Source organism: Peromyscus maniculatus, chromosome 11 (genome assembly GCF_049852395.1).
Source record: "Peromyscus maniculatus bairdii isolate BWxNUB_F1_BW_parent chromosome 11, HU_Pman_BW_mat_3.1, whole genome shotgun sequence".
NCBI lineage: Eukaryota > Metazoa > Chordata > Mammalia > Rodentia > Cricetidae > Peromyscus > Peromyscus maniculatus.
This window is the reverse complement of record NC_134862.1, coordinates 83,934,332-83,961,707: the sequence shown is the minus strand read 5'-3', so window position 1 is coordinate 83,961,707 and position 27,376 is coordinate 83,934,332. Positions and strand designations below refer to the sequence as shown.

The 27,376-nt window shown below is 39.1% G+C and overlaps 1 protein-coding gene across 6 annotated transcripts in view; it reads left to right on the top strand.

The window, feature by feature from the left end:
- The window catches only part of Rgs7 (regulator of G protein signaling 7), a 395,639-nt gene that overhangs the window by 267,382 nt on the left and 100,881 nt on the right, over positions 1 to 27,376 (top strand). For 4 of the 6 annotated variants that reach the window (XM_006993719.4, XM_006993718.4, XM_015987216.3 and 1 more), the window contains exon 4: positions 13,279 to 13,329. The exons of the other annotated variants lie outside the window; for them this stretch is intronic. In XM_006993719.4, coding sequence (XP_006993781.1) covers positions 13,279 to 13,329 — 51 coding nt within the window. The remainder of the gene's footprint in view (positions 1 to 13,278; positions 13,330 to 27,376) is intronic. 6 annotated transcript variants of the gene reach the window in all.

The following is a 27,376-nucleotide window of genomic DNA, read 5'->3' as shown; positions in this document are numbered from 1 at the left end:
TTTTTTTTTGCTTTTGTTTTTGTTTGTTTGTTTTTTCACAGTGATGACCTTGCCCTAGAGAAAGTCCACTGTGAATTGCAAAACTGGTTAAGAGGCTTTTGAAAAGAGAAAAAGTGGAGAGAGAGTTTGCAGTGACAAGGTTTCTAAAAATAGCAGAGGTCAGGAGGTTACCATCTCGAAGTGTGACAGGGCTCTTGGGTGAGGTGGTCATCTAGGGGTACTGCTAAATTGGTTAACAGGAAGCTCTTGCAAAGAAGCCAGCAGATAGGGAAGTGAAGCAATGGTTGGGGAGAAGGGCCTCCTGGAAGTAATTGACAGTGGGGGTCCCTGACAGAAAGCAGCAGGGATCTGAGACAGAGACAGGAAGAAGGAAATGCTTAGGAGTCAGAGCTCCTAGGGATCCAGGGCATGAAGTAAGTTATAGATGGAGGGCAGCAGAGAAGGCCACAGTTAGTGTCTGATGCAGAACTGAGAAGTATCAGCCACAGAGAGATAAAGAACGAAACTGCAGACTTTATTAGAGCAGACAAAAGCTCCTTTCAAGGAGGTGAGAGGCACCCAGAGCTGGAGTCTTGCTGGACTTCTTATGGGCTTTTGGGGACCCCCCTCCAGACTCTCTTTCCTTTATGATTGGTCCTACCTAGGCTATCCTTCCATGGATAAGCTTTTCTCCCTGCCAGCCATTAACAGCTTCTAACAGTTGTAATGACATCCCTGGGAGCAAGGAACAGCCTTTCTTCAAGGGGTCAGTCTCTATTTCCAAGCGTGATCCAAGTTCCAGTGACCCTTTACCCCTTCAGAAGAATCATGTTGCAAGTTTAAGCCATGTGAGGAAAATGTTTAAGCCCCACTTATAACATCTGTATTGGTAAAGCTATCAGCAATTACTCAAGAAGTATTAGTTATTATTGATGGATAGCATGTCCAAAGTCAAAGGTCAAATCTCTCTAAAATGAATTTTTTTGAGTCATAGTAGAAGCTAGCCAGAAAGGACCATGTCCCAGGACAGGCAGCAGAAAGTATGTCTGTTGGAACTAAGAACATTTTAAAGACTACAAGCATAAATTCTTGACTTTGAACTCACATTGGCTTTGGATAAAAGAAGAAAGAAATGGGAAGCAGGGGTGTTTTGGAAAGGAGGGCATTAGATAAGGAAAGGTGCTTTTCCTCTTGAAGGATTAGGATTGGTGGTGTGGAAAGCCTACACTCTCGGGAGCTGGTGGCCCTTGAGGATTGACCTACCAGCAGTTTTTATGTCAGAGGTGTTCAGTACTTTCAGGGTCTTCAGTGCAGGTCTTCTTTTGGTTTCAGCTTTTAGCTGCTAACTGACTAACCTCTGTTATCCTGTTTTTCCACAACCTTGCCTACATAACCAAACTTAGGACATCTCTGAAGTTCCCTTTTATTAAGAGCACAGACCTCCCACCAAATCCCTCCTTGGTGAGATCAATAAGTTACTTACTCCTTTAAGCTCCCACATCATGGGACTAGTCATACTCTCGCTGACGTTTGCCCACTCCACGGGAAAGTGCCACTGTCTCCTCACTGCTGATCCCTCCCACTGTTCCTCTCAGGCTACCCAGGCATTGGAAAGCAAACCTGAGCTCTCAACTGGGCACCACATGAATGATATTTACCTGGTCATGGAAACTCATTAAATAAGTAACAAAAATGGAGCATTCTAATGGCTATTAGAAAGGTCTAAAATATTTCAATAGTCAATTAAAAATAGTCCACTCTTGTAATGAGCTCTATGGCTTTATAGATTTAAAATTTGTAGTTAAAGAACTGGTCATGTCAAACTGGTGTGTGACTTCTGAGCAAACAGGAGCAATCTTCTGATCACCTCTGATTAGGCACTGAGGACTGTGCAGAGAAATGAATCCATCCAAGTCCACCTTGGTGAATCAATGAATTTATTGGGCATACTTACAGATCATGAGTGAGAATTTACTTACAGGAACATGGATCTTCTAAAACAGCTACATCAACAAAAAGGTCATCCCATGGGTGATGACTCAGGAAAGCAGCATCCCTGGAGCTAATGCATGATCTTCAGACAGCTCAACCAATGCTAGAGTCTCCTTTCCCCAGCAAGTTTTTACTATGGTATAACCCTGGGGACCTTGCCTTGTGAATCTTGTTTCTGCTTTCTAAGACTTATAAGTTTGGTTTACTTCCTGAATCTTATAAGGTTTCATTTATCATGTAACATGTTTCAATCCCCAGGGAATTAACTTGTTGCACACCACCACCACCACCACCACCACCACATCTCTACCACCACCACACCACCACCACCACCACCACCACCATCAACTCTACCACATCTCTACCACCACCACCACCACCACCACCACCACCACCACCACCACCACCACCAGCACCGCCACTATTAATACCACCTATCCCTGAGTCAGTGAATACCCAGTTTTTATCATGAAACTCAGTAAGCTTTTTGGATAAAGCCAACCTTCTGCTAATGCTGTACAGAATGCCATTGCTGTGTACCAATTAGTGATGAGCTCACTGGATGAGCTCTCTCTGTGTGTGCTCAGAAGCAAACCCAAGACATTGTCTGAGAAAGTCTCCAAACATTTTGAAAAGGAACTACAGGCCTTGGAAAGTTAAACAGTAAACTGTGTTTTAAAAGCATCCTTCTTTTTGTTTATTTAAAACAGAGTGTGACTGTTTCTTTGCTCCCCTCTATCCAGTCCCTCATATCATCCCAGCATGTGTATTGAACCGACGATGATAAAACAGCAAGTCTGCTTATCACAGAAGGATGAGGGCTCTCAAGGAGAGATAAGAGCGAATTCCTCATTGTTAGTGATGTAGCAAAAATGAGCTTCTTTGGTTCTATATACTGAAGCAGAGAAAAGCTCCAGGAAAGTGTACCGTTCTGTTGACAGCAGTAATGGGGTGCCAGTCTGTCAGCATTTCTAATTACACTGTAAATGTTAACTCCATTACCCTTCTGTCTTCATCCCCATTTGCAACATAACAACCATCTTGCTTGTTTCCTCTCTGCTCACAGAAATGATCCAAAATTGCCTCTGTAGACAAAATATTATAATCTATTTGAGGGAAACAGTGTTTGTACAATTCAAATGATATTTTCTCAAATATACAACCTGGAATTTGTTACAGTGCACAGATGAGTAAAAACACTTCTCTTTGTTCTTCAAGGCAAAGTAGAATGTTATAATTTTTTTAACATTTATGTTTTATCCAAACTGAAAGGCTTGGTCAGTCTAACAGCTAATTTAACTACAATGGATTTGTGGGAATGAATGGTGTTGCATGCTGGTGGGGCGTGGGGGGTGTGGAATGAGGGGTGGGAGGTAGGGGGCATGGGCACAGGACCCATTTGGCCACATCTTAATCCTCCAGAACTGGTGACTATACTCTTATTTGGGAAATGGGACTTTACAGATAGAATGAAATGAACAACTTTAATGAAATCCTCCCGGGTTATATGAATGGGCCATGCATCTGGTGAAGAGAAATATCTTTATAGGAGATAGAGCATGGAGAATAAATAGAAGGCTATGTGAAGACTAAGACCAACTTGAGTTCTGCTGCCTGTGAGAAATGCTGACAGCTGATGAAAGCTGGATGAGACAGGAATGATCAGTACGCATACCCCTGCCAAGCCCATCTTTTTAGACTTGGGATCTCCAGAATTGTGAGGGAATATATCCAAATTTCTTCATGCCACTAAGTTTCACCTAGAAAATTAATATATGCATGTTGTATTGATTAGCTAGACCACAGCCCTGGAAATAGCAGTCATCAGATTAACCTGTGAAGCAGCTAGTTGAAACATTAGGAAATAAAATACATTTAGCTATAAAAATGTTTACAGTACTCTAAGTCAAATGAGTAAATCAATAATTATTTTGTTAAAATTGAGTCATGCATCGAGTTTCCTTATACTTCTTTCTTCACCAAACTGTAATTTTTATGTCTTTCTGCCATCTTTGTTGTCGATCTGACTAAAAGCAGCAAGCAGTAATCATGCCACGGCTCTCTCAAAATTTCCCCCACCAGACAATTTAGCTTGTTACTTTTGAATTCAGCCTCTCAATTTTTCAGGACATGGACCGAATGCAGCTTAGTTATTGGCAGAAGGTACATGAATGGCTTCTACTCCAATTTCCAGTCAAGTTCTTTGTTCCCCTCAAACTTAACTTGAGTGGAGCCTCCATTGTCCGCATTTTCTCAGAATTGTAGCATGAATCTTAAAAGTTCTTATTAATAAAATCAAACCCGAGGCCAGTTATTGGGGTCAATGCTGGTAGATCAGAGAGACAGAACAAGCCACAGCTATCTCACCTCACCGGATCCTCAGCTGGTCTTGTCTCCTCAGACTGGAGGCCTCTGAGTCCTCATCCGGAATGGGTCTCAGCTGAATTACTGCTCAAAAGCCTGAATGCTTAACCAGCCAAAACCTCTAGTTTCTGGTCCTCAAGCCTTATATACCTTTCTGCTTTCTACCATCACTCCCTAGGATTAAAGGCGTGTGTCACCATGCTTGGCTATTTTCAATGTGGCCTTGAACTCATAGAGATCCAGAGGGATTTCTATCTCTGGAATGCTAGGATTAAAGGTGTGAGGCCACCATTTTCTAGCCTTTGTATCTAGTGGCTGTCTGTTCTCTGACCCCAGATAAATTTATTAGAGTACACAATATTTTGGGGAGCACAATACCACCACACAGAATTCCATGTCAGGCCAAATCCAATGACATACATTTTCTGGAGCTCTTTATTCTTTTGTTGTAGTTATTGGTGTGTGGTGTGTGTGTGTGTGTGTGTGTGTGTGTGTGTGTGTGTGTGTGTGTGTGGAAATTTTGCCGGGGAATTTAAACCTAATTCTGTATGATAAAACTCTCTCTTTGTTGTATTTTATATCCCACATTATCTTACCTGCCTTGTATGCTTCAGATAATTTCTTTAAGACTCTTTTGAGGTATGTCTGCCAAATTCCAAATTAACAGGTTTTTTGTTTTTTTGTGAACACCTTTCTTGTAACCTGTAAAGTAAACAGTAATTGTGACCTAGTTAAGGTCTGAACAGATGACTTGAGTAATGACATACTTGGTCTTCAATGTTGTCCTGTGTTCTTATAGATGTTGTCTTGGGGTGACTCTTCAGTCTGAAGAGAAATATGTAAGATGGGAGACTAGAACGTGTCAGTGTCAAATTTGACTCTGTCCTGATTCTTACTAGAGATGTAAAAACACTGCCTACTAGAAAGTGGCAGAGGGGGGGAACCTGTCTAAGTGAAATTATTCCAAGACTATGATTGCTATTTCTTCAATTAAATTAACCATCATAAATGTAGTTAATAATAATGGCAAAAGCAGTATAACCAAACATTAATAGAATTAACATAAAAATGAAGTTAACATTTAGCATCATTGGTCAGTATGAAGTAATCATTTAATCTACATGGCTTTTCTCACAGATTTCAATAGATTTGTTGGAGAAATCTTGATTTAAAAAAGAAAAAAAGGCCTCTAGATAGCATTACATAAGGGCTAGCACAAATGCATACAGCTACTTAAACAATGCTACCTCATTGTCAGTAGAATCACATACTGCACATCGGAAAGGGCAAGTGTAAGGGTCGAGGAAGCATTAATGGGGATGATTAGGGTTCACAGGTTCAGTACTGTTGGACTACATCCTCTCTGAATTTTAAAGCAAAACTTGAGAAACACAGATAATAAAAGATTATAGAGGGGTAAGACTCTTCTCAAAAAGAGAAGAGGGTGGGAATCTAGAATCTGCTATTGACAGCCCATCCCTTTAAAGTCTTTTATGTAGAGGAGACAATCATTGCCGTTTCTAGAATGAGTGCCCAGTGACAGTGAGGTGACTTGAGGGCATTATCCTCTTCCCTTCCTAGGGTGGAGACTGTCAAGAGTAGGATTTAACGGGGTTAATTACACTATCAAGCTGAAAAGCCTGGTCAGATGTGGCCTCTCCAGAGTGCCATTACTTTGTTTTGTCCTTCCTGTCACTATGTCTTACTAATGGGATAAGCAAAGTCCTTTTAATTATGTACTGTGACACTGAGGAACTGGGGATAGGTAATATCTCTATAGTGCTACTTTCCAGTAACATCTTAAATCTCTTGATGAGGTCTTTGTTTCTTGTTGCACATGGGAAGGAGGTGGCTGGTCATCAAGGTGCATGGTCCCAGTGGCAGACAGGAGCCATAGTGTGGAGAGCAGTGACCCCATCAGTTCCCTGATGAGGTTTATTTAAAATTGACCATAGCAACAGAACGGCTATGGCTGGCATGCATATCTTTTCTTTTTCTGTATGGAACCACTGATCTGAATGTCCTTGTGAGCCTCTCTTCCTTTTATTGACACAAAGATGGAACATCAGGCACTAAGGGAAGACACGGGAAGGGTGGCCCTTGTATATTTTTGTGTAGCTGGGGATTTCTTGCTTAACCTGTGACTTTCAGTCACTCAGGCAGTTTCTTCTCAGCATCACTTCCCTTCTGCTTTTCTTCCCATGCTGGTGCTTTGCTTTGGATTTGACTATGTAGTCCAGGATAGCCTCAAACTAGCAATTCTCCCTCAGCCTCCCAAGCCAACCTCTTCTTTCCCTTGCACATCATAGCTTTGTGGGAAGAGCCTTGGGCCATTGGTGAACTCCCAGCCTTGTTTGACTTTCATCGACTTGTCATGTCCTAAGAAGTCTGTGGGACCTACCCTCTGCCCTAGCTACGTGCTGTTCAATATCTCACCATTGGCTATAGGTTGTGGTCTGTCTCCTGGGCATGAACAATGTAAAATTCATTTCCCCATATTCATCACTACTGCTGCTACTTTCGTCTACAGATCCCCCCATGTCCAGTAGGAATGTTCTGATTCATCTCCACTACCCCATGCACCTGTGTTGCTGTATTTTATTTTTTTCTTTTGGTATAGGATCTTGCTATCCCAGGCTGCCCTAGAACTCACAATCTCCCCACCTTAGCCCCACAAGTACTAATATTAGAGGCCTGCCCCACTACACTCAACTCTCAATTTCCACCAGGCTTCCCTACCCACAACTCATGAAGCCATAGGAGATTTAAGGCCTAGTCCAGTTTTCCCAGGTCCTCTTCAGTCCATGCTGTAGACTTCTGTGGCTGCCACTTGCTTCACCCCTTCACTGGGCTGCCTGTCTTTACTTTCTACCATTCCATCAGGCTAGGTCCACCTCTGGTACAGGAAGGACAGAGCACAAGCATCCTTCAGTTTTTAAGTCTCTGGACTGCCTTGATTTTTCTGGAAGGATGGATTCCAATCCTCTAAGAGTCAACAGATCACTTTCTGTGAAATATTGCACTGCAACTTGAAAAGAAATTGGTAAATAAAGTTCTTTTGCTTCTTAGACTCACCCCAAAGAATGAGAATTAGAGAGCATACTCTCTTAACTTTCTCTTAAAGGCTTTTGTCTGCTTGACTCCAAACAAAATTCATTTTATCTTACTTTCAGTGTGTATTCCATTTGGCTAAAGTGGAATGCATCATAGTCCTGCTTAGAGGCCAGAGCAATCTGTGTGTGACTTACACAGGTGTATGAAAATCGTCTCACTGTATGGCTTTACCAGGCATTGGGCCACACTGACAGAGGGCCAACTGTGTGGGAAGGAAACTGATAAGAGTTGCTGATGAGATAATCAGTCTTTAATAGAGCTCTCACCTCTCCCACATTAAGCACCAAAAGTATGTTAATTTGAAGTCACAAGACCACAGAGAGGTTGATCTTATGAATGTTAACTAATGCACTGTTGCATTTTTGAAAGAGAAGCTTTTGATGTATGGGTTTTAATTTAATTTGTGCCTCTTGCCCTCTAGGGAGGCAAGAATTAAAAAAGAATCCCATTTTGCAGTTTTATTCTTGGCATATTACAGGTACTCTTATTTCTTTCTTTGTATTGAATCTGTCAGGGAGCGATCAGCCCAGACCAGGGTTCTTACTCCAGTGGGACGTTCTCCTGATGTGTCTGAATCACTGAATTCGGGGGTGCTCTGTGCTTAAGTCCAGCAATGTGTAATTAGAAACAAGAATTGATAAGAGAATCTCAATTCTTTGACTCTGTGACCAATACCCAGGTGGTGGGCTGGTGTTGTTACCTGATTTTCATTCTAAGAACCTACAGGATGTTACTCTAAAACAAGGTTTTCATTCCTGCACCTTGGCCCAGAAATTCCAAGGCCATATTTTTCTCATTCTTTATCATTATCAGCATTGTCATCATTGTCACCTTCATTATCACTAGAGACATTGTTATTTTCCTTTTTCTTTCACTGGTCACTCTGAAAAAAATCTGTCTTTGATACAGCAGTTTTCATGAGCAAGCACATATTCCCTTTTCTCAGCTCACAGTCAAATGCAAAGGTCTTAAACACACCATGCATGTTTCCTATAATCTCTTTGTTCTTGGAGTTTCTCACAATTCTGTTAATTCTGTACCACTTTCAAGGTTACTATTTCTCTAATACTCTTATCAGGATTTTGTCTTTGGGCTTTGGAATTTGTTATTCTTACCCTGGAATCTTCTGTCCCAGATAGTCACATATTTAACTGTTTTTTTTTTTCCTTGATATTTGCAACTTACACCTTACTTCACCAGCAATGTGTGACTTTCTTCACAACAATCACAATGAGTTGACGCATTTAATTGCTTATTGTCTACTTACCTCCAACAAAAATATAATAATGATTTTTCTTACTGATATCATCTGAGCTCTTAGGATACAACTATCATGTAAAGTTGAATCAAAGAAAAGATGGAATAGGTGTGTTAATCTCACACAAAGTAGATTTTACTATAGGAAAAGACATAAATAATAAAGAGGATTATTGAATTATTATAAACTGTTCATTCCTCCGGAGGAGACAGCAAATGTTAACTACATATGCCTGGAAGAGAGCGTTATAGCACACTGGAAGAAATGGAGTTTCGCCCACTCCCTTGCCTTCTCTATTTCCATGTCACCTGTTCCACGAGCCCCCTTTCCTTATGGCATTCCCGCCCATAATGGCTGTAGCTCTGAGATACCTAAGTTATTCATTCAAATCTAAAGATTTGTCTAGGATCCAAATATTAGGGAGAACATGCAGAGTGTCCATCTGGGCCAGGCTTACTGCACTCAGTATATTTTTTTTCCAGTTCCATTTATTCATTTGAAAAATTTTATCATTTCATTTCTCTATAGTTTTAATTGTTGTAGACCAAGATTTAAAATAGATTTGATATCTACTCAGACAATCATATTTCTTTGATTATTTTTTTATCAGTTGAGCTTTGTATCTCATTCATACTAATTATAGACAATTGGGGGAAATGTGCTTTACATTCTAAGTTACATCCAGTTTCAAAGTGTATTGAGATGTTAAAACTATGAAAATTTAATTCTCTTTAAATGTACCTGGTGTATTACATTTCAGAAAAAAGTTCCCAGATGTTCCTTTAGAGAATAAATTCTTTTTTGTAGATATGTACGGTTGTGATGTATGTATGTTGTTTACAGAGCCCTGTTCCTGTGCTTATGCTATCCAGAGACCAAGGGGAAATGTCAGGTGATCTCCTCTGTCACTCTGTATTTCTCTTTTGAGACAGAGTCTCTTAATTGAGCCTGGAGTTAGGTTGCCTGGCAACTAGCAAGCCATAGCCATTTTTCTTCCTCACCTCCCTCAACACTGGGACTACAAGTGTATGTAAGAGCCATACCCAGCTTTTTATGTGGGTGCTGAGATCTGATCCCATACCCCCACGGTTGTGTATATTCTCACATACTGATCATCTCCCCAGTAAATAGAAAGTAAACTCTTCACTTTAAAATGCAATTATAAAAGCATATTAAACATACATCTACCACAAGGTCCCTTTAAATAGTTATTTTAGTGTGCATAAAATGTGTCTTCACATGCCAAAAACAACAATAGAAAACCAAACCAAACCAAAAAAAATCATCATAATCTGCTCTTCAGGAATATAGTAACCCCACAGCGCAAACCCCATTTGAATACATATTCATTTTGTTAAATACATATTCATTTTATTAAAAATTCTGACTCTAAGCTCCACCTCTTTTTTTTCCTGATGGAAATATAAGAGAGGAAGCTGAAAGGAAGCTATAGTTTTTACCCCTTGTTGTCTGTCAAGATCCATTCTTTCAATCCACCTATACAATGATATTTATGCTCTATGATCTCAAGATTCTCCCCTGTTTTGATTGAAGATGAAAGGTACCCCCACCCCAAGCTGAGAGTCAGAAACCATGGAAGCATGGCATCAGCCTCAAACTTCTGGCTGGCTTTGGTTCCAGAGATGTAAATCCAGAAGCTATGAGCCTTCGGTTCACTTCATTGTTGAGGCAAAATGGCAAAGACCAGCAAGCCCCTTGCCCTTCCTTGACTGCCTGTTGGTAGGGCTGGTCTTTGCAAGCCCAATGCAGGTAACTACAGTTGTATGTTAATAATTACAATAATTGCTGTATGTTAATGATTACAATAATTGTTTCATGTCTAAGCAATGGCATCTCTTCATCTTTTACCTTATACTCCAGCTTTTGCATATTTCCTGGTCCCTCTTCTGCAATGTTCTGAGAGCCTTAGAGGGGGTGGTATAAGTGACTTATGTGGGGCTAGACCCATATCTGTCACCTGTTTTCTGCACTTTTGTCAGTCATGAATGCATCCACCCCTCTTCACTGGAAGGAGAGAGTTCTCCGATTAAGACTGGGAAATCCTTTTGACTTAAATTTTTCTCTATTTAGCATGACCTTATCTGTAGGATTGTGTCACACTGCCTTTATTAAATTGAGATATGCCCCCTGTATCCTTACATTCTCCAGGACTTTTATCATGTTGGATTGATGGATTTTGTCCAAGGCCTTTTCTGCCTCTAAGGACATAAATGATTATGTGGTTTCTATCTGAGTTTGTTTTGTGGTGGGTCATGTTTAATGATTTACTCATGCTGAGATATCCCTATATCTTTGAGATGAAACTGGCTTGATCATGGTGGATGGTATTCTTGAATTCAGTTTGGAAATATTTTGGTGAGAAATTTTGAGTCTGTGTTCACGAAAGAGATTGGCCTATAATTTTCTCTGTTTTGTTGTGCCTCTGTCAGGTTTTAGTATCAGAGAAATCCTGGCTTAGTAAAAAGAATTTGAAAATGTTCCTTTTCTGTTTCACAGAATCACATGAGGAGGGTTGGCATTAGTTTTTCTTTTGAGACCTGGTATAATTCTCTGCTGAATGTGTCTGCACCTAGGCTTTGAAAAGGATACATTTTTAAGGGAGAAAATGAACCAGAGCAGTGGGAAAGTTCAGAAGCTGAAACGGCAAAAGCTATACAAGAGATGGGGCTTTTATGTCACATTTTGGGGACTCATATGTGTGTAGTATGTTTGTATGGACATGTCTGTTGATGTGGACTCACCTGTATATACATGTATGAAGACCATGGATTGACATCAGGTGTCTCCCTTTATCACACTTTGCCTTATTGTGCTTTAGAAGTCATTGAGCCTGGATTTCTATTTCAGTTAGACTGGCTAGCCAGTAAGGCCCTTACATGAGCCTACTCCATCTCCTGTTGCTGGAGGTGCAGGTGCATCCTGCCACACCTGGATTTTTTATGAGTCCTGCGGATCCAAAATCAGCTTCTCCTGCTTACCCACCAAGCCATCTACCAGCTCCTCATGAACTTTTGGCCTAGTTTGCATTATGTGGACTTTGTCAATAGTGTCTGTTTGTTACATACAGTTCTACATGTGACTTTATTCATCTCTAGTCTCATTAGCACCTTACCTATCTCCCAGTGGGCATGGGTTTTAGTATTACAATGAGGCACAGGTAACTTGAGACATGGTGAAGTGTCTCTGTACCTGGGCCAAAGGCTCTAGCTAGTTCTAGTTGGGCCTGACTGGAGGGGAGGTTCCTCTTTGCCAATAGATTTTCTCAGATGCTAATTTTGCAGCCCTGGTCTAAGGCTTTCAGTATCTCATTCTCCTTACTCCTAACCATGCTGTCCTACCTCTGTGCCTCCGGCTAGCCTGGGGACCACTATGTAGTCCATAACAGTCTCAACCTTGCCAGCAATCCCTCTTCAGCCTCCAGAGCACTGGAATCATGGCAGGGAGTCAGCACTCCTGGTCTCTTCTTTTTTTTTCAATTCTAGTTAAATTCCTTAAAAGTACTTTGATTGTGTTATTTGTCTGCTGAAAAACATGTGCCTTATTTATAAGGAGAAAATAAAATCCAAATTTTTTTTAGCCATGAATTCTAGATCTGTCCAATATGTATGTCTTCCTTTGACTGCCAAATTCCTTTCCCTAGCACTCAGTATACAAACAGAGAACAATAAATGGATTCTCCTGTTTTCTGTCGTTTAATATGTTAGGCCCCTGCAGCTACTCCATTTCTCTCCTTTTCATAAGTCAAATGCAGTCTTTAGAATCGAGCAGATACTTCCTCATTTCCTGTTAGGAAGTAGAGGCCTGAATTGTTCCTTGTAAGCAGGGGCTCCACTTCAAATAGTCAGAGATGAACTTGAGAGTCTGATTTGAGGACTATCCTTTAAGGACGTGCTCACACAGCTGTGAGGTAGTATGGTCCAGACTCTAGTAAAGGATCCCAGGCATTTCAGTGAAGGGTTGATGTGGCTGCTGTCCTCGAGAAGACAAAAGTGTAGGCCAAGGGAAGTTCTCTAGGATCCATGAATCTTGGGGCTCTTGAAAACAAGGACCCTGCATGCAATCAGAACAAATAACACTATATGAAGTCACAGGGGCCTAAAGCCTCCAGGCATACTAATGACCCAAAGACACTGTTGGCTTGGCTTGACATAACTACAAGGACAAGATAAGGATAATCAGAAATGAGGAGGGGACCCTTCTGGAATGTTGTACTCATGCCATGGTAAGATTTGTACCTGAAACATGACATTTAATAAATGTAATGACTAAAGCATTTAAATTAATGAAAGCATTATATATATATATATATAAATATATATATACATGTATGTATATATAACAAATCATAAATCATATTTAATAATATGCCATCTCACTCCTTGGCTCCTTAGAGAAATGTATTCTCACTGGCATTTTTGATACTCTGTCTGCGGACCATCCTTCACTGTTTATTGTAATGATTTACTAAAATGAGAACCAAAGAGAAGGGTTCTTAACATTATCATGTATAAACAAAAGGTTCACAGCTATTTGTGTTTTTCTTTTTCTAGGGTCAGACATTGTTCAGTGGTTAATAAAGAACTTAACTATAGAAGATCCAGGTAAATAAATCATTTTCCCATTGCTAGATTTATTTTCTTTGTTTTGATAAATGAATTTTTCTGAAGGCTATTTAAAATCAAGCAAATTTCATGAAAATAAGCATAATTAAACTTGAACTATGTGTTTAGTGTTTACACAAAGTCAACATACATTCAAGTAAAATGTATCTATATAATTTTCACATATGTAATGATCTATTTTATATTATTTAATTATAGTTATTTGTGATTTTTAGAATAGAATATATATACATAAATAATTGTATGCATAATTTGTAGCAAATTATTGTGAAATCTCATTAATTTATCATTTGCTTTACTTCTGTTTTTGAATGAGATTTGAAAACTGTATGCTTTTTGTAATTCTGATTTTTGGTCATGTGTATGTATATTTAATACTCTCACTGAAATCCTGAATTCATTTACTCTGGTAGACAGGGCTAGTTCTTTGACAGTGCACAGAATTCCTAAGTTTGAAGAAACTTTTCAGCTTGTATTTTATGTTTCATGGAAGAAACTCTAACATTTATGAGGCATTCAAAGACTTTTGAAAATGTGATGTGAAAGCCTTCACTGTGGCCAGCTGTTTGTGTTACTAAGATATAATGAAGCTCTGCTGCTTAGAAAAGATGCTGAGAATCTAATAGCTTTTAGGGGGCTGAAATTCTAGCAACAAGGAGGATAGACATGGTAGATGGCTGTGGGAAGCATACTGACCTGTACAACACTCTATCTACTGCCTGGCATGGGAGGTTTATGTCTTTTGTTCCCTCTCTGCTGATTACCACCTAAGAATTACTTAAACTTAATAGTACATGAGGATAAAATGGTTTTGCCTTTTGTGATAGTTTAAAGAAACTATTCCATCAGAAAATGTGGCTTGAATTCTGTATATATCAATCTATATATACCCATGCTCAGTTGATACATGAGCTTTGAAAATATTTCTCTAGTCAGTTCAGAGAGATTAAAAGCATCAGCTAAAGAATGAAGCAGCTATTGTACAACACTGCATTGTTACTAAGTGGGAGAGGATGTACTTATAGGGAAAGGAAGCCACACTTTTAGCAAGTTCATGGTTCAATTTTATGCCATTGGTTTTCCTGATTTGCATAACTATAAGCAGTTCAGAAAATTATCCCAAATGTACCTACTGATTTACAACCAACAACAGCAACAATATAGAGCAAAGCATTAAAAAAGAATTCAAAAGAGTATGTTTCAGTAACAATTTGATAGTTTCGCTTTTAAAATTTTGGTGTGGAATCCATCCTGTAGTCCATGCAGACCTGAAACTTACCATGCAGTTCAAGCTCTTCAGTTATGTTATGACAAGCTAGAAAAGACTGTTTTTAACTTGTTGGTTTATTTTTTTTTAATGAACAAGTGTACCCTATATGGAATATAAGCCTCTCTGCTAGGTTTTAAGAAATGTAAAAGAAGCACAAGGGATTGTAATATTGCATACACAGTCTGCTCTCAACGAAATGCAGTTAGCAATGTAGTTAACATTAAGAAAGTTACTTTGATGGTCCTGTGAATGGAGCTGTTTAGAAGGGAGACTGTGTTGTTATTATAATATCTGGTCTACTTTGGACCTCACCGATGTCCTGAATCAGTTTTAAAATGAAAGAGAATCTAATGCCTGGTTCCTGCCTGTCTAGTGTTCTATCTGGTATCAAAATGTTGTTTGATGGCCTTAATGGGAAATTTGAAATTCTAAATGTTGGTAATTTGTTGAAAGAAGATTTTGTGAAAAACCAGCTGAAAAACAAGACCAATTGTGCAATGGCCCATGTGGAACAAAGTGAGTTCATGTTCTTCAGAGCTTGTCCAAGACCAAGGAACACATTTTGTTTGCACATTAGTATTTAACACTTTGTTAACCAATGCCTGTGTGCCTCTCACATCTATTAAAGCAATTTAGTAGCATCAGACACTGAGGCAAAATGCACTGTTCCTTTTATAAAATAAAACTCCATCATCTTTTAGTGAGAATTTACGATTTTTTCTTAGTTATATTGGCATGAACATATATACATTGTATACACATATACAATAAAACTATCTTAGTTACTTTTGCATTGCTGTAAGTGACATCATGACTAATACAACTTGTAAAAAATATTAAATTGGGGGCTTCTTTACAGTTTCAGAGGTTTAATCAATGACTGTCATGGTGGGGAACAGGGCAGCACACAGGCAGGCATGGTGCTAGAGCAATCTCTGAGAGCTCACATCTTATCTGCAAGATGGAAGGAAGAAGAAAGCATTTTTACTGGAACTGGCATGGGCTTTTTAAACCTTCAAGCCCATGCCCAGTGACACACCTCCTTCAAAAGGCCACACCTCCTAATCCTTCCCAAAACAGTTCCAGCAACTAGAACCAATCACTCAAATGTATGAGCCTAAGAGAGGGGGCATTCTCATAAAAACCTCCACATATCCATACAAGGTTTGTCTAATATGTCAGGTTTTTACTACATTCCAGCCTACTTTTGTAATATCATAATAGAAAATATACGAAATCAGAAGATCTGTTTCTTTGGCATAGTCACACCTTTGTTCATTTAAAAAAAATATTTTTAATTCTTACTGCAGACTCTGGGAAAACTTTTCCCCCCTTGATGAGTGATTGATTCAAAGCATTCTTCTTCTTCCTCTTTCTCTTTTTCACTGGTTTGGTCTCTGTCTCTCTCAATGTCTTTTAACTCTTTATTTACAATGTTGACCTGTGCAGATTGCTATGTCATCGCCTATCCTCTTGTCCATCAACACACACTGTTGCTAAGTAACTCCTAAGAATTCCAAAATGTCTACAGTCTTATACTCTTGCTGATTTCTCCATGATGGATGTTCTGTACACCCATGCAGTGTCTGTTTGGGTGTTTTTGCTGGGAGGTAAACGCAACACAACTCAACACAGAGTGCAGACTTGCTCTTGATCCTGTCTCCTGTGTCCCCCTGTTCAGCTGTAGAGTTAAGTATATGCTATTGCATGTATACATGGGGTCTGTTCAGTGACTAGTCTGGGAAAAGAGAACAAAACAAATAAAAACAAACAGCAACAATAAAACAAAAGTTAATAAAAACTGCCTGATCTCAGTCTCTCCTGAGATTTTTCAGTGTCTGTTACTGGTGTTTCTAGTCAATGGCCCATTCAGTGCTTCTTTATTGCTACTTCTATGTACTGACAACTATCTTTTGGCCAGGCTTTTTGTGGGAATGTAGCAACAGACCTGCCTGACACAAGAAGTCTGTCCTAAAATCTACCCCTAAAATCAATCCCATTTCCTTTTCTATTTTATCCTCAGTTGAAAGAAGGTAATTCTACTTTCTTACCATTTCTGGGTCCAGGGTTCTCTATAGCTTTCCATCTAGGACAGTCCACGTAGTTCTTACATTATTAGCCTTCTGGGTCACCAAGTATCTCATGGAAAATAGCATATTCTTCTCTTAAATATAATAATTTTTGCTTATTTTCCTAATTGCCTAAAACTATTCTTTAATGTTAATTTATTTTTGTTCACTGATAAACCAAAGTTTATGATATACTCCATCAAACCTTCTGAGTAAGCACACATTCCATTTAGCTCACAATTCTATGATTCCCGTGATCATCTCCAGTGGCCTGAGGTGACTTGATTGTTTTCTGCTTTGCTCTATGAAACACTGTAGCCAGCTGGTAGGACATGAGCTCAGACTTTTGGCATGTAGAAATTTGCTAGTCTGCTATCTAGGTAGTTCTTATTCTCTCATCCTGCAACCTGCTCGCTCTACCTTCTCACCATGTTCTCAGGATCCAGCATACTGTGAATTCTTGCTCATGCTACATTCACTATGATCCCATTCATGAAGGCAAACACTGTGAATGCAGAAATCACATTTGTATTTGCTCTGCCTCTTAACTCTGCCCTCTGGAGTAAATATTAACAATATTTTTTGGTTAAGTTTGCAAGATCTATCTCTCATACCTGTGGCAAGCTTATCGAGGGACACCAAGGATTCCTTGATGTCATTTTGCTCATTTGCTATCTTGGCCTTGTCTCACTGGAGGCTTATGATGCTACACTGACCAAAACAAAGAGTCTGAGCAGCTAGGGTCTAAAATGGGCTTCTCTGTGCCTGCAGTATCAAGGTGTGCTCTCTATTATTCCTTGAGTGGCACCTAACTGCTCCTCTGTCTTCTAGCCTTACATGACCTGTCCCATGCCGCTTGAGATTCTTGTCTTCTTTGTGAGGCCTCCAACATAGACAATGTCCCTAGGTTTTGAACCCAGGGAGTCTTGATTCCCATGCTAGATGGTCAGTGGCTTCATTGAGTTAATGTCTCTAATTGCCCTCCTATGTTAAAAATGCTTTAGTACTGTGCTTTGTAAAGCTTAAGTGAGTCAATGTGGAAGCAGGCCAAAATCTTGATTTTATTTTTAAATTGCACTTTTTAACTTTCTGCAAAGATGTTTATCTGAATTGAGTTTTTTTTAATAGATGTCATTTTATACTTGCCTTTAAACACAACCAATGCCATAAAATCTTCAGTTCCCATTGGCTGTTCTTTTGGCCACAAGCTTCAGGAATAGTACCAGTTGATACTACACCATCTGTCTGTTGGTTATTGGGGTTAACTTTCTCTTTTATTTTATTTCACATGTGTTGCTCTTATCAATTCATTTGAACAGACATCATAGTGGAAGGCATACATTTTCTCTAACTGTTAAATTGGAGTGTTAGACTTGATTAGTTTTAAAAAATAAATTAATTTTGTTAACAATAGGAGTTGTCTTGAGTGTTATCAAGTATATTTCCAACTGTATTACACCAATGCTTCAGGCCTTGCTCATCTAAATAAAACAGGAGACTCAGGAATTAAGAAACACTAAGATCATTGACTAACTAAACCTGGTGCTTTTATACAAAGTGTGAAGTGAAGGCAGAAAATAAGGTTAGGTACAGATATAAAATTATCCAACATACAAACTTAATTTGAATTAGCCATAAACATCTCAGGGCAGCTAAATGGTTCAGTGGGTAAAGGCTCTTGCTGTCAAGCCTCATGATAAGAGTTTGATTGGTAGGCCCCACACAGTAGAAAAAGAGAACTAACTCCTTCAAGTTGTCCTCTAACCTCCAGAGATGCATTGTGGTACCCCCCAACACAAATAAATAAACAAACAACTGTAATAAAAAGGTCTTTTAGAAGAGTTATCTTCTATGAAACTACAATGAAAAAGTCAAGATTGATAGCCAACCAGAAGTTTAAATTGTGCATTAGCAGCCAGGTTAGTGACTAGACTGTCACTGAATGAATTAAATCAACTCATCATAGGAGCCATTATAGAATCGATCATCTGCATTCCAAAGCCAGCTGCAGTCCCCTGAAGAAAGCACTCTAAATCCTGTTAGTTCACTTAATGAGAGTCCATTATCAATGGCCTCTGTGTTCTGTTTACCTAATGGTATCTAGTTGGACTGCAACTGATCTCACAGCCCTTGGAACTTGGGAAGAAGGTAATGTCCCTGTGTTGCTTAATGATTTTGGATTTGTATTTTATGCACTTCTGAATCATTTAAACCAGTTATTTCTTTTGATTATTATATCAATATCATGAAGTAGCAGACAGATATTTTATGATTTTACTGTTGGAAAACCAACAGAGGAAATTGTGAAGCTCAAAGTTGCTCAAAAAATAGAAGTAGAACCTTTGTTTCATACTCTCTCTGCTCTGTACATCTTCACCTTGTTGAACAGTTATTTCTAATCTGGGTTTTACTTTTCCATAAATGGTGATTACTATGTTAGAGAGAGGCATGGACACACCTGATGGGGTGACATATGACACAGTGGGTTTTTTAAAAATATTAATTTGATAATGTTGGATTTGACATAATACTTATAGTCACTTTCTGGGCACATTCTGTTATTAGAGTCATTTTCTGCACACCAGTATTCCTGTGTTTTACAGTAAATAAAAAGAAATCTTTTCTGCATATATTCAGATTGTTTCAAATGATAATCTTGTGTGGTAGAATCATTTGAAACACCTTGCAAATAACCACCCAAAACCTCATGAGCTCATAAAAATATCTTCTTGTACATTCTGCAAGCTATCATGCCAATCCATAATAAATTAGAGTGACTGGTTTATTACTGTTCTAGTCCTGGAAAATCATTACAATGCAAAAATTCTGGGTTTTTAAGGCACCATTTGACACTGATGCAAGAGGTCCTGGGTCAGAGCCTTCATATATCCCTCTTGCAACATTGTTTAAACTGGTTTTAAGATAATATGTATTACCCATAGGTATCTCTTGAAAAGGTGCATTTCATGTTATGAATAATGCTTCAAGAAATAAAAGCTTATTAGTATTCTTATATCTCTTAATATCTGCTTGTGTAAATTACTTCTCCTGTTACTATGATAAAATACCATGACAAAAGTACTTCACGAAGGAAGGTTTTGTTTTAGTGAACACCATGTTCAAGGGTTGAGTCTACCCCAGTGGAGAAGCAAAGGCAGCAGGACCGTGAAGCAGCTGGTCACATTGCTTCCATAGTCAGGAAGAAGGGAGAGGTGGATCCTCCTTCTCGGTTAGTTTATCTCTCTCTTTCTGAAGTCTAGGATCTAAATCCAAAGAATAGTACCCTTCTTTAGGATGGGTCTTCTCACCTCAGTTGAGCTGATCAAGTTAATTTTTCTCAGATATGCTCCGAGGCTAACATAATATAAATAATCCTTCACAAGTGTGTCTATAGGCTTGTTTTCCAGATTGTTCTGGATTCTGTCAAGATGAGAATATTACCTTCTGCAGCTACTCTTAATACATGTTCCTGTTCCTAAAGCCAGAGAGCTCCAGCTATACAAGGAGTCCTACACATTCCTCTAATTATTTCCTATGAGATACATAAGGACCAGATTTTCCTGTGTGTATTTATTTCATTATATTAATGGCTTCTTTTAAGAGCTGATATATGGAAAATTCCTTTTTCCATATATTAATTTGGCAATCACCTTTATCCATTCAGCCTGAAATAATACAAAGCAATACGTTGTCTTAATTAGTAGATGTATTCAATTTTCATGGTCATGGAGGCTGGCCAGTATAAGATCAGGGCACTGGCACATTTGGTGTTAAAGTTCACTTCCTAGTTCACAGACAGCTTTGTCTCAACCTGGCCTACCCTGGAAGAAGGAGAAAGAGAGGGAGTTCTCTGGGCTCCTTTAGAAGTATATCAACCTAGTGAGTAAGGTTCCGTCTCATTATGTAGTCGCCTATCCTTAGCATTTTCACTGGACTGCTTCCTTCCTTACTGGAACAAGTGACCTCAGTTTGCATCTACTCACCTAATTATCATTGTTCTAAACAACTAAATAACAAAACTGGTTGTCACATGTCATAAGGATAATAAGGGAGAGAGTCAATATTTAAAACTGGACACATTTATTTTCAAAATAAGGACATTTGGTTCAGGGGGGATGGATGGCTCAGGGGTTAAACGCTCGCTCTGCAGGCGTGAGGACCTGAGTTTGGATTACCAGCTGGGCACAGTCCCAGAACTGGCGTATCCTGGGGCCTTGCTCCCCAGCCATTCCAGCTGAAACATCTAGCATTCTGTCCACTGAAAGACTATGTCTCAATAAATAAATAATAAGATGGACAAGCAGCTGAGGAAAACATCTGGACATGTAACATTTAGACTGTTGGTAGTGAAGGCAATACAGTGTACTTACTTGTGTCTCAACAGGTACCCAGCTCTCCTGCAGGCATCTCTGTTTTGGTTTGTACAGCCCATGTCTTAGTCACTGGTCCATTGCTATGACAAGATACAACGGGCCTGATATGTGCTTTTGAAACCTCAAAGTCCACATCCAGTGACACACTTCCTCCAGCAAAACCACACCTACTCCAACAAGGTCACGCTTCCCAACCCTTCTTAAATGGTGTCACTCAATGGTAACTAAGCACTGAAATGTGGGCCTATTGTGGCTATTCTTATTTAAGAACCCTTTATCCCCAAATACCTGTTCCAGAGTTATGTGACTTCTCTTGTATTTACTTATCTGATCAGTTTATGTATGTATGGCTTACTGGATTTGGTATCAATTAGGGACCCCACCAAGGCCGTCGGAAACCTAATTAGAACTTCTGTCTTTTCTGTTAGGAAACCCGCACAGTTGTACCACATTTAAAGGAATGTTGTGAGCAGCTGTCTGACTCCCCTTAGAAATACTTCCTTTTGTAGCACAGCTTGATAAATTTTCATTGTCTACTAAAACAATTACTCCACAGACCAACTGAAACATGCAAAACTGTCTGATTGTATTATCTAGTCCCCAGTCACTAGTTGGCTTTGCTTTCTTCTTAACTTTCTGTCAGGTTAATATTTTGGAACATTTGAATTCCTTTTATAAAACAATTTGAATCCGCATTTACAGAAAAAAAAACATAAAACATAAACAATTTTAGTAGCATTCATTTTTTCCACCTTTTTTGAGGTAGAATTAACAAAATTATATACAATTAAGGTCACAAGTTGGTGCTTTGAGATACATTATGAAATGATTGCTGTAATCAAATTAATTAACATAGCCACAGCTTTCCTGAGTTACTTTTTTCCCCCTTTAATGTTGCAGGAATACATAGGATTACTCTCTTAACAAATTTCAAGTATGCATCAGCATCACAGCAGGTCTGTGGACTAATCACTCTCCTGGTCTGAGGAAGTTGCTCTCTTCACCTCAATGAGTTTACTCAAAGGATCAGATCTATGTTTAGACCTTGAAAGTACAGTGCAGTACCCATTTGTGTGAGCATGGGAGCTAGGTACAGAGCTCCAGGCAGCAGACTGGAAGATGGTATGGGGTAAGAGACACCCATTAAATGGCCCAGTTGGCCCCCATCTCCCTAGGGGCCCATTGTCCATAAGATAGACCCTACATTCACATAGGTCTCAATCAGCTGTTTGTGCTTTCTCTCATAAACAATTTTAACAGGAGGAGAATGCAGGAAATCATAAAGGGGAGACAAAGCAAATGGGATTTGACAAAACTAATAAGGCCTAGAGCACGGGGCATGCTCTGAAGATAAACTTGATTCATCGGCCCTGCCAATCAGCAAATAGCAGGGAAATTAAGTGATTACAACTCTTGTCTGGCCAGACCCAGGAACAGTTGTGTAAGAGCTGTCTGGAGCCAGGCCTCTTTATCCTTTATTAAAGAGAACACACTACTTTTATTTCTCCACCTGAGAGAGGGGTTAAGGTCTCTTCCCTCAGTGTTTGAACTGAGTACAATGCTATCTGCTCTTTCTCTATGTCATAGTTCACAAGCTTTCCTTTGGTTCCAACTAAGAATGGCATGAGATGCTAGCTACAGAAGTATATAAAGCATGGCACTGGTGGGCTTTTTATAACCTGAGTACAGATCTTTCTGTGATAAGATGTCCCAACTCTTTCACCATCACTTGGCCACAAATCACAGCCTTATCATGACAGTCAAGTGATCACCCCGTGTAAAATAAGTATAAGAAATGTCTTTGTTACTGAGCACGTGAGTTTGAATTTTAAATTTGTAAATCCCCCTTTTAAACAAGGGGGTCTTAAGTTAAGGACTAAAATGCTTTTTAAATGTTTGAAGTTATCTTCCAATTCTGTTGATTGAAGCATTTGGAATTATTCAGAATCCCTGGTCCCTACTGTACTCACTAACATCTATGCAGTGAGACTCATTAGAGTACATTAAGCTCACCATATAGAGTTCAGATTAAGCTTATAAGAGGCGATGCCCAGACTTTACATACTTTCTGTCAATATTTGCTCTTTGACGGAAACCAATGTTTTGGAAGACCTGTGTATGTCATTGATTGTACTGAATTCCCCAAGGGGAGTTTTCAGCAAACCTCACACTTGATTCTTCCCTTGCTGAGGGTCCTGTACTTCTATATGAGAAATGGTGGACCTGCCACTCTTCATGATACTTCTAGCAACTTTAGCAGCGAACCATCGGTGTTCTCTAAGGGAACACTAGGATTCTCTGCCATTTTATTATATTCCCCTGATGCTGGCTTGGTAGGTACTTTAGCAGCCAGTGCTTAGGAACAGATGTCAGATGTCACAGGTAGTGACTTATAATGTACATTTTAAAAGTAGTTTGAATTCCTAAAGAGCAATAGACATTCATTCTTGGTAATTAGGAAAATCACAAAAATTAAAAAAGAAACAAATAAAGAGATACTCAGAGGTATCTCTCCCAGAGAGACACTTAGAATTGTAGCGCATCTATGCAGTCTTATTTGAAAGCTTCACCTTGACCATGTCTTCAATTGACCTTTATCAATCTCCACTTCTCACAATGGCCTTCTACTGCCATTAATGTGGCACCAGGCCTGGGTATCACCCTACCCCTCTTGTCATAAAGTTCCTCCTTCTCTCCAGACTTACAGTGATCTCTTACTCAAGCTTTTGCTAGATTTATAGTCTCAGTGAAGATGGAAGAAAAATACAACACATTAAATATGGCTTCTTCACAGCCCTATCTCACCTTGAGTCCTATTAAAAACCAATTCTCTTTGGCTGTTAGATCTGGAGACAGTAACCAACAGCTCCAAAACTAACATGAGTTGTGACAGAGGGAAAAGAGTAAAAATTTTCCTTCATCCTACTCTTAACCACAGTTTCCGAATTTATAGACCTGATTTGGGTTAATCTTCACCAATAACATTATAAGGATGATTTTTCTTTCCAAGAACATTGCCTTTTTAAGACAATTCTTACTATGCAAGTCCTGTCTGGCTTTGAACTCACCATCTTCCTGCCTCAGCATCCAAAGGATGTCTTTACATGTAAAACATCATTGTTGATGTGGACTGTCCCTCTGCTAACACATGATGATCTGGTTTTAGGGGATTTGCTAAGATCTGGGGTACATTCACTAGAATATATGCTTTGTAAATGGAGAGATGTAGTTGGAAGTTTTCCTGCATCCTGCCTGGCCTGTGGTCAGGACAAATCTTTCCCACATAGTCCCACAGCCTTTTATAAAATAATTACACACAGGCTTAATATTATTTATAATTGCTTGGGCATTAGCTCAGGCTTATTACTGAGTAGCTCTTACACTTAAATTAACCCATAATTCTTACCTACGTTTAGCCACGTGGCTTGGTACCTTTTCTCAGTTCTGCCTTGTCATCTTGCTTCCTCTGTGTCTGGCTGTCAACTCCTGACTCAGCCTCCATCTTCCCAGAATTCTCCTTGTGTGCTTATCCCGCCTATATTTTCTGCCTGGCTACCAGCCAATCAGCATTTTATTTATCAACCAATCAGAGCAACACACATTCACAGAATACAGAACAACACCCCACAGCAGAGAGACTGTTTCTCTGTCTCCTATACAGTGTCTGATATGTATCTTATTACAATAAATGTTGCTGAATTCAACATACTTAACAAGGAGACTATTGAAAACACTAAAAAAAGTTGTTTTTAATCTTTAGCATTTCATTTAACAACACAGTAGAGGCATTTCCACATTCATGGTACAAGCTTTGGCTGGAGGTTTCCTCAAAGCAAAAAGCCCCTGAGTCCACAGCTTTCTATGACACAGAAAATGTTTAATTATAGAAAGGAAACAGGGTCATCACCCATAGGTTTTAAATGATCTCTTTATCTTTAAGAAAGCGAAGAGAGGCTACCCGGGTCTGAAAAAAAAAAAAATGCTCAGCATACTTCAAAAGAGTCTAACAGAGTTTCTTTTATTTCATGGAAAATGAAGTTTACAGAAAAATACTGACTCCTGTTAGAATATAGCATGAGATATCATACGCAATGTACAGAAGTCGAGCAACCCAAGGGAGATCGCCATGAGACTCTCCAAAAAATTCTTCAGTTAGACATTAATCTTTAGGTCTAAAATTATATTATTTCAATGAAGTGATGGCTGCAGGCCATGCTTTGATTTTTACCCCTGTGATTTTTTTTTAAAGAAGTTAAAATCCTTAGAAAGTATCCTGGCATCCTGCAGATAGATATTCTGACTTCTTAAACATGGTTTAAGTGATCAAGGTTGGGTCTTTCACTGTTAGGTTAAAAATGTGATGCTTCTGGATCTGTCTTTTGGTGTTGTTCATAGAGAAGAGGTAGGTCAGCATTCCTGGAATGATTGGCTTGTGCTGGAGAGAGAGGGAGGTAAGATAGAGGCTCTGGCTGGTTGAGATACTCAGTGCCCAGCATTTCCCCCAAAATTAGCTGCACAGTCTAGTAGGCAGTTCAGTCCTGGAGAGGGAGAACATCTTGTCCCTCTATAGTAGGTAAATTTCCACAGCTTTGTTTTTTTATGACCATTAGCTCTTTGTTTTATTAGTGCTTTCCTACTCCCAGCTGGTCCCCTAAATTTGACAAATGAGCCTGATTTGCAAACAGATATCCAATGGCAGCCTAATAAATGTTTGGTCACTGGTGTGGTACTGTAAACAGGAATACATTGCTGAAAATATAAGAGACTTCTTTATCTGATGCTTAGTTTGCTAAGGTTCGAGCCAAGACTAGCTAAAATGTCCTTAACTGGAAATAATGACATTGCACCCTGATGTGCCACCAAGCCCTTTAGAAGAGAAAAGAGAGCAGACAATGGAGCAGGAAGCGCCTGGCAGCTGGACCCCCATCCTTCCATAACACTGCCCTCCCCAGCTTTTCCTCTCACACCCACCCCCACTGATGGGAAGTAGTTCTCATGGCAGCTACTCCTAATGCTGATAGATGCTCCTTCCCACTTGAATCTCATGCTCATTTTATTGGTACTTACTTTACATATTCACTATACGTAAGGCGATCTTAGGGACACAGCTTCTAAAGAGTACCATCAAATATTAACTAATGCTTGGTGATAGGGAACAAACATCCCCTGTGTCTAGAAGCAAGCAATTTGCCAAATTATTTACTTCAGGCAGGGGAAGTCTGAAGAAAAGATTCAAGTAAGTTGGCAGTAAGGTGTAAGGTTTTAAAATGGAAGAGTATTTAGAGATATATGTGTATATATGAATGCATATATTCATCTTACAGATCACTATTGCTTACGTCATATTATGCAACTGTTGTGGAAATTCCCCTTGCATCTTAACTCAGCACCTTTGTGGAATATTGTCTATGAATAATGAGGGTATTAGAGGTCTGAGAGAATGTTGATTAAGAGATACAAACATAGGATCTTTTAAAAAAAAGAGCTGAAAGCATTTTCTCGGGACATGTGAGTATACAGAGCACAGTTCCAAAGACTTTTATCTGATGATGATCTAGATGTTCTGAACAGAGGATGGGACTTGGGGTGAGACCATACCCAGCCAAGACATTAGAGGGAGTCTCTGGAAGGGAAAGTTTTTCCAATTAATGGGATGTTAAGAAGACAAATGAGTGTTCTTTTCAGGGGTCTTCAGGAATAAATTTGCTATCTTGTCTTTTTAATGATCAAAAATATCATAACTCATGTTAGAACAAAAAAGCCCTTTGTTCAGTTATAAAATAAATAATGTGAAATTACACCCTGAACTCTAACCAGACAGACAATGTTTACAGTTAGGGCTCTTCATAAGTTTAATCAGTTATTGATACAACTCACAGAACGTGCTCATGTCTGCATATGTCAGAGGTGCAATGGTGATTAAAATACTCAAGGCATTGGGGAAATAAATACACCAACAATACAAAACATTTAGATGCTTCCACCAAGAAAGATTTTTAATGTCCTCCCATATTATCTCAATGCTGCCACTAAGAAAAAGTATAATACAAGACCACCACCCTGTCTATACTGAAATCATGCCAGTGGTTCTGAATGGTCACTCAGTGTTAGGGATCACTGCTACTGAAACCTGCTGGCTTCCTACCCATCAGGGCTTTAAGGTGTTATATTTCCTAGTAAGAGTTACTTCTTATTCAGTAGAATGATCATTTGAAGTATTATCTATTTCTTTTAGTCCTGCTGTCTTACTGTAGTTTCTTGCTGCAATGTTTTGAAGTAAATAAAAGGCAAGGAAAAAATTTCTCTCTAATATT